General features: G+C 43.2%; 1 protein-coding gene across 2 annotated transcripts in view; it reads right to left on the reverse strand.

Moving 5' to 3' along the window:
• SLC20A2 (solute carrier family 20 member 2) overlaps positions 1-12,042 on the reverse strand; it is a 105,679-nt gene that overhangs the window by 22,404 nt on the left and 71,233 nt on the right. For both annotated transcript variants that reach the window (XM_058525308.1, XM_058525309.1), the window contains exons 6-8: positions 7,063-7,179; positions 2,373-2,576; positions 719-1,310 (exon numbers count right to left, since the gene is read on the reverse strand). In XM_058525308.1, coding sequence (XP_058381291.1) covers positions 719-1,310; positions 2,373-2,576; positions 7,063-7,179 — 913 coding nt within the window. The remainder of the gene's footprint in view (positions 1-718; positions 1,311-2,372; positions 2,577-7,062; positions 7,180-12,042) is intronic.

The following is a 12,042-nucleotide window of genomic DNA, read 5'->3' on the forward strand; positions in this document are numbered from 1 at the left end:
CTGATTTGGATGAAAAGATTAGCCCTGCATGAAAATTATAATGAGAGTAATAGTGAAAACATATAGATACCGATTATGTGAGGAACAATCTCCTACGCACATTATATAAAGCATCTCACTTAATCCTCATGGAAACCCCATGAGCTTGGTACTAGTTTTACCCCTAAATTAGATTGGGACACTGAGGCTTTGGGAAATCAAGTGACTTGTCTACTCAGTGCTACCCAGCTAGTGAGGTGAGAGAAGAGACTTTCTACATATTCCCGGGATTCCCTACACATTCCTGGCCTCTACGACCTGCTGACCTTACAGTCTACACTCTCCCTCTGTGGCTTCCTTCCTCTTCCTAGAAGACACACGGCACACTCCTGCCTCAGCCCTTTGCACCTGTGTCCCCCCTTCCGGGATGCGCACATCCTGGCTCCCTCACCCCCTTCAGATCTCACTCAGCGAGCCCTCACCTCAACAGCTTATCCAGCATGGCCATCCCCCAGATGCGCCCCTCCCCCCTACTTTATTTTTCCCGTTAACACTGATCACTGTCTAGCACCCTAAACGAGTTACTTATTTATTTGTTTACTGTCTGTGCCCCACTCGCCCTCCTTTCTGGCAGGGATTTTTGTGCGTGTTGTTCGCTGCTGTATCGCGGCGCCCAGGACAGTGCCGGGCACACGGCAGACCCTCCAGACGTACTTGTTGAAGGAACGAACGTACTCACCTCACGTCATTGCCCCCATGAGCAAAGGATCCAAAGCACGCAGTGAGGACCTGCAGAAAGTGGAACAGGAGGTGGACCTCGGCTGTGTCCTTCTCCTCCCTCTCCTCTTCCGCAGCGTCCTCTGGAGGCTGCTCAGGGTCTGCCCGCTCCGACGCCAGCTTCATCTCCACACCTCCCTCTTCTGCCTCGATCTCAGCCTCTGCCACCGCGTTGCAGTAGCTCGAGTAGCTGTCGTAGCGAAGTCTCTTTTTAGAGTAGGACACAGTGTCCCCCACCAGCTTCTCGCTGTCCTCTGGCGCGGATGGCGGGTCAGCAGCTTTGAAAGTCGCGTGTACCGGCAGCCCACAAATGGCTGCGGTGTAGCAAGTGTAGCTGTTGTTCCGTCGCAGCAGCCGATAGCTGTTCTCCTGTGCCGGCTTCTCCTCGGGGCCCCTGTCTGTGTGGATCTTGTGCAGCAAGTCTTTGTAGAGCCCCGAGTCTTTGTGCACGGTGTGATACACGTGACCGTCACTCCTCGTGTGGCCGTCAAAGCCGAACGTGCCATTGGAGACGGGCGATTTCACAGAGCCGTGAGTCATGGAAAGCGCCCTTCCTGAAAAGGGTTAAAGAAAGAGTCTTCTTTTCCAGCCTTCTGAACATTAAGTGTGTCTGGAAGGAAATACTCCCCGCTCCTTATATGGTGGTTATCTCTGGAAGGTTGGATTATGGGCGATTTCAATTTTTTTGCACACGCTTTCTTTTCTAAATTGACCATAAAGGACATGTAATATGGCTAAAATAAAAAAGGAAACGTGGGAATATACAACAAAAGGGTATAACTAATAACATGGTATTTAAAAAATGATGTTATTTAAGTTCTCCTGAAAAGTGTCTCCAGAAATTACTACAGTACTCTTTCCTGTTTCTAGTAACCAATAAAGGGAGAATCCTTACAAAGAACTTATTTTAGGAAAACTTGACACATGAAGGACAAAACCCAGTTCCCCATGAGCCAGTTACTCTAGGTGCTCCTTAAAAGGCCAACCACGACTGTCACAGGCAGTATCCGTCAGATCGGTGGGGCAAAATTACCTTGCGCTCTTTGCGCCAAGTCTGAGACGGCACCCACGGAAAGCGGGTGCCAGGGCCCCACCTTGCAGGGAGGCGGGAAGCTGCCGGGACAGGCTTGGCAGAGGCTGGTGCTCGCCCAGCATTGTCCACAAATGTTATGAGACAAAAGGACACCCCCAGGGCAGTCTTGAGCATTTCTGAGGCTTGTGTGCTTCTACAGTAGGACGACCTCCTTGGTTCCAATTTCAGCTTTCTGTGCGCGTCTTCCCCCAGGAAGGCGTTCTTCGTAAACTGCACAAACCAGCCTGCAGCGGCAGAAACTCCGCACATGGGAGATGCGCGCGCGCCGCTGGGAGCGCTGCCCCGAGGCTCAGTGCGCGGGCCGGGCACCGCCGGCCAGACTGCACGTCCAGGGCAACAGTAGGCCTGCCCTGCTGACTGAGAGGCTTCCCCAGGCCCCTTCAGCTCCTGGGTTTTCTCAAAACATACAACTGGGGGACACTTTCCTGCATTAAAACCTAAGCGCCCCCACGCAGGCCCGGCCGGGTACCCCCGGACCCCTCTCTAGCGCCGTGCACACCCCACCCCTCCACGTGGGGCTTACCGTAGGAGGCCCGGGGGTGGTTTCCCGCCGAGACACCCTCCGAGGCCCCAGCCGTGTCCCCCGCCGGCCCCGTGAGAGGGACTGTGCTGTCGTCACTGGTCTTGGCACCTGGTAGCTCTTTAAACACTGGGGACTCCACTTCCTGAATTTTATTGAGGCTTTCATCAGAGACTCGCGATAAAGCACCTTCTTTTTGTAATTTGCCTAAAGAAAATATAGTAGTCATAACTGAAAATTTCGAAAGAGAATTCTTGTTATTGAAAAATGAATATAAAAAACGTTTATCTTTATACTGTGGGAACGAAAGAAAAGTTATAGCTACATAGAGAAAATAAAGTGGAGAGTTCAATCAATTATCTGGGAAACGCAAAGGCAGAAAATTCAGCTACTGAGGAGAAGATGCGGGCTTAGGCTGAGCCATTTCATCCAAAACCAACAAAAAAGACAGGCCTGCTTCCCATCCCCAAAGTCCCTCCCAGGGCTAACATTCTGTCATCCTACAACCCTCGAGACCGGCCTTCTATTTTCTTAAACTAACCTCAGAATCACTGAAATGTTTATCCTTTTTGTCTTCAAAGATATTGTTATAGTGTTTGGTTTTCTTCTGTTCAATAAATTATTGGTCTCAGATTTCTTCCGGTCACCAAATCTTAGGAAAAAAGTAAATCATTTTCCAAAAAGGAACAGAGAGATCCCGCTTACTTTTAAAAATCCTTTACTTTCAAAAGAAACAAGGGATTTAAAGAAGCAGTTTTAAAGCTGTGCAGCCTTCGGTTTAGTCAGATCCTCAGATCCGACACCTGGCGCTGCTGATTTCCTCATCTTCCTGAGCAAAGGGAAGCTCTCACCTCCGGGACTGGCAGGGAAATACTCCCCTCTGCTGGATACACTCCTTCACCATCCCTATCTTTATCAACTCTCTTTATGCACCGAGACAGTCAGATAGACAGGTTTTTTAATACTAAGTTTCTATTATGTGCTACAGGGAACAAAAAAAATGTATATTCAGATCTCGGACCTCAAATTGCTTATAATCTATATGAGAAAAGATAATATTTATAAAGATTATAATAATAATTAAAACAAAAATTGTTAACACTTACACAAGACAGGTTATTATTTTCTGCATTTTATTAGTGAGCAAACTGAGGCACAGAGTGATTAAACCATTTGCCCAGGGTCACATGCCCTTAATCACTAGTGTGTACTTAAAATAACAGAACAAGAACTATATGTTGAAATATCAAAATATGTCGCATTGACAAAAAAATCTCCTGGGAAGCCAGAATGGGGAGCAATGTCAGCTTCCTGCTATGACATTATAGCCTAAAGCTGGAAAGCAAAGACTTTATGCTCCATTTGACATGCAAGTTCAGCTATTAGGAAAAGCCTTTAAAAAAAATCAAAGCATGTGGGTATAGTTTATCATTCCCCTGGGGTTAAATCAGACAAGCAGTAGGTTAAGGGGCTCATTTTAGGCTAGTACTCTGTATGCCTGGAGGAGGTGGTATTTACATTCAGGAGAGAGCAGGGAGCACCTACACGCGAGGGGAGGAAGCAGGAGCTTATCAATCCATGTTCAATGCGGCTTCACTATTTAGTTTGACATTGTATGTATTAATGTGGATTTTTTTTATTATTAGTTTTTAAATTTACATGCAGTAAATTGCATCTGCATGTGTGTGTGTCCTGATTCTAACACGTCTAGATTCGTGTAACCGCCACCACAATCAGGATACAGAAAGGTTCCATCATCCCCCAAAGCTCCCCTCGTAGTCAGACCCTCGGCCCAGCCCTAACCCCTGACAACCATTGATCTGCTTTCTGTCCCTACAGTCTGTCTTTTTCAGAATGCCGTAGAAATGAAACCATATGTAATTTTTTGAGACTGGCTTCTTTTACTCAGCATAATGCCTTAGAGATTCATCCAAGTTGTTACATGTATCAATAGTTCATTCTTCTTAACTGCTAGGTAGTGTTCCAGTATATGGATGCACCATAGTTTATTTATTCATTCTGTGGATAATCCAGGTTGTTTCCAGTTTTTGGTGATCACAAAGCTGCTATAAACATTCATGTACAGATTTTTGTGTGATTTTAAATTTTCATTTCTCTTGGGTAAATACCTAGGAGTGGGTAAGTGTATATTTAACCTGATAAGAAGCTGCCAAGCTGCTTCTCTGGGTGACTGTACCATTTTTCGTTCCCATCAGCAGTTCCAGCTGCTCCTCATCCTCATCAGCACTTAGCATTGTCTGTTTTTGTGAAAGCTGTTCAAATTGGTGTGTAGTGGTATCTCATTGCGGCTATCATTTGCATTTCCCTGACGGCTAGTGATGCTGAGCACCTTTCATAGATTTATTTGCCATTCACATATCTTTATCGATGATGTGTCTGTTCGTATTTTTTGCTCATTTTTCCTCTGCGTTGTTTTCTGAGATTTCTTTATATATTCTGAAAACAAGTCTTCTGTCAGACGGGACCTGCAAACATTTCTCCCAGTCTGTGGCTTGTCTTTGCCTTCTCTTAACAGTGTTTCTCACAGAGCAACAGTTCTTAATTTTGATGAAGTACATTTTATCAACTTCTTTTTTTTATGAGTTGTGTTTTTGGTGTCATATTAAAAAACTCTTTGTTTAATCCAAGGTCACAAAAATTTTCCCTTATTTTTTTTCCTAAAAGTCTTATTATTTTCTATTTTACATTTAGGTCTATGATGCATTTTGAGTTATTTTTTTTTACAAGGCATAAGGTTTACATCAAGATTCTTTTTTTGGCATATGGATGTCTAATTAGTCCAATACCATTTGTTGTAAAGACTATTCTTTCTTCATTGAACTGCCTTTGTACTTTGTTGAAAATCAATTTGCCATATTTGTGTGGGTCTATTTCTGGACTCTACTCTGTTCTATTAATCTAGGTGTCTATTTCTTCACTAATACCACATTGTCTTGCAGCTTTAAAGGAAGTCTTCAAGTTAAGTAGTATGAATCCTCCAACTTTGTTCTTTTTCAAAATTGTTTTGGCTATTCTAGTTCCTGTGCCTTTCCCCATAATCTTTTTTTTTTTTTTTTTGGTGAGGAAGCGTGGCGCTGAGCCAACATCCGTTGCTAATCTTCCTCTTTTTGCTTGAGGAAGATTGTCCCTGAGCTAACATCTGTGCCAGTCTTCCTCTATTTTGTATATGGGATGCCGCCACAGCATGGCTTGATGAACAACGTGTAGGTCCGCATACAGGATCCAAACCCGAAAACCCTGGGCTGCCTAAGCAGAGAGGGTGAACTTAACCACTACGCCACCAGGCCGGCCCCTCCATATAAATTGTAAAAGTAGCTTGTCTAAATCTACAAAAATCTCCTACTAGGATTTTTATTTAAATTGTGTTAAATCTGTAGAGCAATTTGAGAAAAATTGACGTCTATGCTATATTGAGTCTTCCAATTCATGAGCATGGTATGTCTCATTTGTTTTGGTCTTCTTTGAAATATGGGTTTTCAAATTCAGATATGTCCACACTGAAACATGATTGTGTGGCACACTCTGAGGTCAAAAGTAAATAATTCTTTTGAGAGCCCTGTAAAAGCATGTGGCCTGAAGGCTTGGAATTCAATTACGTTGCTAGTGACAGGAAAATAGCTCCAACAGCTTTCTAAGCCATATTCTTCTTGTTTTTTCAAAAATTGTTTTTACTGAGGTATAATTTACATACAATAAAATTCATACATTTTAAATGTGCAGGTAGATGACCCATGACACATGAGGACACCCCATAACCACTCCCCCGTTAAGGCAGAGCACATTTCCACGACCCTGAGAAGTTCTCTCCTGACCCTTTACAGTCAGTCTCCTAAACCCCCTGCCGCCCCAGGAACCAGAGATTTCTATCGCTACAGATCAATTTTCTCTGGAATCTTACAGTATGTACTCTTTTGTATCTGGCTTCTTTTGCTCGACGTAACACCTGTGAAATTTATTTACAGGTAGTTCATTCTCTTTATTGCTAAGTAGTCTTGTTATAGGAATTGATATGAAATTATATAAATATACCATGATTTGTTTATCCATTCACTTGTTAATGAACATTTGGGTTGTTTCCAGTTTTTGGCTATTATGACTAAATGATTTGTGTACAAGTATTTTTATGAACGTGTATTTTCATTCCTCTTGGATAAATGCCTAGGAGTGGAATTATTGGGTCATGGTAAGTGTATGCTTAACTTTACAGGAAACTGCTAAACTAATTTCCAAAGCAGTTGTACCATTTTACATTTCACCATGAAGACATGAGAATTCCAGTTAACCCACTTCTTCATCAACACTTGGAATCGCTAGTCTTTTACTTTTGGCGGTTCTTGCGGGTGTGAAGTGATATCTTATTATGGTGTTAATCTGCATTTCCCTAAGGACTCATGTTTTTCATCAGGCTGGTAGAACTTGACTGCATAGTTAACTTCCAGTCTGCATGGCATCTAGAACCTTACAGCTCACTTAGGCCACAAGATGAAGAGAAAGTTTCAGCCGGAAAGCAGTCAGGAGCCAAGAGACAAGGATGGGGCATGTATCTCAGTGTATGTTCTAGAGTTATCCATGCTTCAACTTCTCTCTGTTAGTAAGGATAATTGTGGATTACATCTGAAGTCTGAGGAATGAGGAGCATTGTTGTAAATCAGAAGAATAAAAAAGCCCTCACCTGCTATTTTCCTCCGCATCCACGGACACACAAAGAGCCACACAAAGAGGGCGAACAGCAGCGCAACCCCAAAGGAGATGAGCGCTATGGCCCACATGGGAAGGACCAGACCGAGCACTGGGAAATAAAAAGGACAGCAGGGTTGTCAGCAGACAGTTTCTGAAAGGTCAAGGCTCATGTCAACATATGCTCCACTCCCCAAACCTAAAACGAATCTCCTGGATTCTGTATTTAATAGAACTCTCAACCAAAAAAATGTGCTATACTTTTTGTGGTAGAAAGCTGTCTGTTTAAGACACACTATGCCTTGTGAATATGTGATTAAACTGGTTATTAGGATAATTATTAAAATTTTACCAATTTGGCACAAACAACATAATAAGTTAGGAATAAAACCATTTATGTGTTATCTCAATATCTAAATTCCCAAGTGGACAAAATGGCTAAGAAAAGAGCCCACCGTCTCCTGTCGTGATGGCAGCCCACTCCCCAGGCAGTAGGAAGCTGAGATCTGGAAATGCTGCGCAGAGCTGCTGACTGCGGCCTCTTGGTTTTTCAGCTGTCAGCGGCCCTGCTTTAACTGGACATGGCTCTCTGACCACATCCACAAACCTTTCTTAAAATCAGCTTAGAATTAAACATTTTTTTTTTTTTGTGAGGAGATCAGCCCTGAGCTAACATCCGCCAATCCTCCTCCTTTTTTGCTGAGGAAGACGGCCCCGGGCCAACATCGGTGCCTATCTTCCTCCACTTTATATGGGACGCTGCCACAGCATGGCTTACCAAGCAGTGCGTCGGTGCGCGCCCGGGATCCGAACCAGCGAACCCCGGGCCGCCGCAGCGGAGCGCGCGCACTTAACTGCTTGCGCCACGGGGCCGGCCCCTAAACATTTTTTAAAAGGATATTGACCTTCAAACTTAACTCTTCTTTGAAGTCTCCACTCATGGAATTATGACATAGAAAAACTTTTCATTAAAATCCAATAATGCATACTAAATTGCAATTACATTAGGCAACAAAAGCGTAGAAGTGCACACGGTTTAGGAACATCATATTTTCCTAACACTGTAATGTCTCCAGCGCTCATCACTCTGAATTTTGTACATCTTCTATCACTGGTGGCAATAGGCTCATTTCACACACATCCACAGGTGTATAACTTAAACACGCATGCTTGTGTAGGAACACAATGATATATATACAAGAAAACGTACTGTAGCATTATTTGTAATAGTAAGAACTTGCAAGACAACTAATATAAGCATGATTATGGAAATGTGAAATAACTCTAGCTCCCAGTCATAAAAATGAGGTTGATCTGTCCATGTGCACTGATAAGGAAAGAGGCCCCAGATCTAGTTAAGTAGGAAAGGTTAGCAAGATAATTGTATGCGTAGCATGATCCAATTTATGTTTAAAAAAGAAAACAGCCCCACATTTACACCCTATTATATGCAGGAATTTATAGAAAAAGTTCTGGAAAGACATAATGGTTGCTCCTGTGGAGAGATGGGAAAGTGGAGGGAGCTGTCAGTTCTTACTACACATGCTTTTGTGCTGTTAAACTGTAAAATATGTAATAAGCATGTCACTTATGTGAATTAAGTTTTTTAAAAGCTTTAAAGGAGTGAACTATTTAAAACTTTGCTCTTTGCTGTTAGATTAAATAAATCTTTAATGACGCAGGCTTTGTTACATGGTCAGCCATTTTATACATACAAACCAACTCAAAGTTATTCAATTAAGGTATTATTAAACATTTTGGTAATTGTAAGAGGTAGAATAGGGAGTTAATTCTATAAATGGCGAGTCAGAATTAGCATATATAACTATGAAAAACAAAAAATCAGAATCACCTAGCTTAATTATAGCTAAGGGCTCACCGGTGGGTACAGACTCTTAGGGGCTAGACTGTTCCACTCCCAAACTCCTCGTTACATCAGAAAAGTGGCGGACTCACTCGGGGCTGCACCGTTAGCTGGCAGCCAGCTCCAGCCCGGCTCTGCCCCAAATCCGAGGCTTGGAGCTGCCTGTAAACCACTCAGGCTGACCTCATAGGGTCAGTGGGCCCTGGCTGCCGGGCCTCTGCTCTGTATCTCCATGTCAGTGTCCCCATACATGTGATAAAGGATCACTCCAGAGCCGTTTCTTGCCAAACTGAGGGCTAACTGTTAATTACCAACATCAAACTGATATCACTTACAGCTTAAAACTATTTGATTTTTGAAGAGGTTTCCCCTGTTTCCTGGTTCAGTTGATGGTAAAATTGTGACTTGTGCTACTTTTGGCTTCATGGTGTTAACTTGATCTAACTTGATCTCTGGATACAGTGGGGAGAGATTTGGAAGTTTTATATATATATATATAGATATGTTTTTTTTTTTCAATAAGTGAACATTTTTGCTCTCAGGCCCTATTTCTTCCCATCCATGCTGAGCAGAGCCCACAACACAAGCAGGCAAGGCTGCTTTATGTGCTCCTTCCAAGCCCATCTCCACGCTCTCCCCTGGGGTCACGTGGGATTCCAGAGGGTGTCAGGACCAACATCCGAAAAGGAGAAACTGAGGACGGTTACAAGACTTTTGATCCTTGGCTTAGACAGTAAGCCACAAAGTCACCTGCCCCTTGAACCTTTACCATCGCAACCGCCTTTGCCATTGGTCTGGCCTGGGAAGTGGCCAGAAAGCTCTGAAGTCACCCTCCTAGTCACAAGAAACTGGAAGGGAGAGCAGGGGATAAACAGCCCACTGAGGGTGGAAGAGGGGAGACACAGTAACAAATCCAGGTGGAGGAAAGAGCGAAGGAGTGCAGGAAAAGGGCGACAGTCGTGCACAGCGATGAGAGAGGAGGGAGGGACCACATGGGGACTAAATTTAGATCTTACCAAATTATTGCAGCAGTTCAGGAACTTAATAGAGCATCAAAAGAACATGAGAATTTACTTTGAAAGCCTGCATATAAGAAATGCAAACTTGTGTTATACAGATCTAATTGTACTAAATATATAAAATCAAGTTCCACGGATAAAGAAATAATTAAATACAAAAATTCAGCATGGAAAAGCACTTGAATCAATGTATATCCAAGGGAAAACTTTTTTCTTCTGAAAATTTAAGGTTGACTTATACATAACAAAATTTTCAGGGCTGGCCCAGTGGCATAGTGGTTAAGTTCGCACACTCCATTTCGGTGGCCCGAGGTTTGTGGGTTCGGATCCCAGGTGTGGAGCCAGATACCATTCATCAGCCATGCTGTGGCAGCGTCCCATATACAAAATAGAGGAAGAATGGCACAGATGTTAGCTCAGGGCCAATCTTCCTCACCAAAACATAAATAAATAAAATTTTTCGACCAAAAAATTTTGTATTGAATTGTCTTCCTGCGAGGATCTAAACGTTTTCCAATAATTACTCCTTAAGAGGGCAATAAGGCCTGGTGCGCCACTTCACCCCATGGACAGGCAAAGTGGGACACGGCTTGACTTGCTCCAGTTCCCTCAGCCAAAAGCGGCTGCCAGGAACCAAGGCTGGGTGCTCTGAATCCAGCCCTCCACTCCAGCCACTCGGCAGCCTTTCATCTCAAGCTCCTCCTTTCTGAACAGCAAAGACACAATGAATAGTGATTTGGGTCTAACCTCAAGCATCTTTACAATTCTATTCCAAATTCCCCAAAGATCAGAATATTTAAGTGACTCAGGGAAGAAGTAAATAGAACTTTTTAGAAACACAGTCTTCCAGTCATGACTTTGTTACACCTCTTGCTTTTCATATATAACAATCATCATCAGAATGTATACAATAAATAAAACTTCTATAAACCAGTAAGGCTGGAGCCCATGTTAGTTTCCTGATGCCCCTACCCATCAGCCTCTCCCTACAACCTTCCTTCTTCTCTCTGTTTTAATTTTGTAAATAATATAGGCTTATTATAAAAACACCAGCAGTATAAAATTGTATGATGTACAAATACGAAAATTCCTCATCACCCTCCCCTCTTGAACCCACTTCCCAGAAAAACACTGTTAACTATTTGGTGTGTATCTTTCCAGGCATTTTCTAGATACAAGCAAACATAGTGTAGTGTTTGCCAGAATTTCTTTTTTCCTTTGTTTTTAACTTAACAGATGTAGAGTCACTCTGTATGTACTGTTCTGTGCCTTCATTTCTCACATAACAACATATTGTGGACATCTTTCCACAATAACACACACACACATTCACTTCATTTGCAGAATCACTTTTTACTAGTCCTCCCTTACCTAATAAACTAGGTTATTAGCTCTTGTTTTGTTTTGTTTTAGATCAACATGTTCAAAGCATTAGAAGAAGCATAAAAAGCACAAAAGGGGGGCCGGCCAGGTGGCGCAAGCGGTTGGGCACACACGCTCTGCTTCGGCGGCCTGGGGTTCGCCGGTTCGGATCCCGGGCGTGCACTGACGCACCGCTTGGCAAGCCATGCTGTGGCGGTGTCCCATATAAAGTGGAGGAAGATGAGCACGGATTTTAGCCCAGGGCCAATCTTCCTCAAGAAAAAAGGGGAGGATTGGAATCGGATGTTAGCTCAGGGCTAGTCCTCCTCACAAAAAAATAATAAATAAATAAATAAAAAGCATAAAAGGAATCCTGGAGCAGCTTCTATAAGAAAATAAAGCATTCTTTTGAAATTAAAAAATGCTATTTCCTAATTTGTCCTATAATTGGGATTATTTTTCGCATATGGTACCAGCTTTCTCAAATCAGGGTTCATTTATAATAATTCTGAAAAGGAAGTGAATTTAACCCCCCCTGTTTGTAATCCAGCTGTTGGTGACAACTGTAGACTCTCCTCCCAGGGCTTCCCCAGCCCAGGGCTAGGGGTCACTGCAGCTGCTCCACAGCTCAGAACCTTAAAGTGATAACACGGATACAGAGATCCTCTGGGAACAAAGGTCCTTCTCACAAAGCCAGCAGGGGCCGGAGAGGGTGCTGATGCTCTGATTT

The sequence above is a fragment of the Diceros bicornis genome, chromosome 29 (assembly GCF_020826845.1).
Source record: "Diceros bicornis minor isolate mBicDic1 chromosome 29, mDicBic1.mat.cur, whole genome shotgun sequence".
In the NCBI taxonomy this organism is placed as follows: Eukaryota; Metazoa; Chordata; class Mammalia; order Perissodactyla; family Rhinocerotidae; genus Diceros; species Diceros bicornis.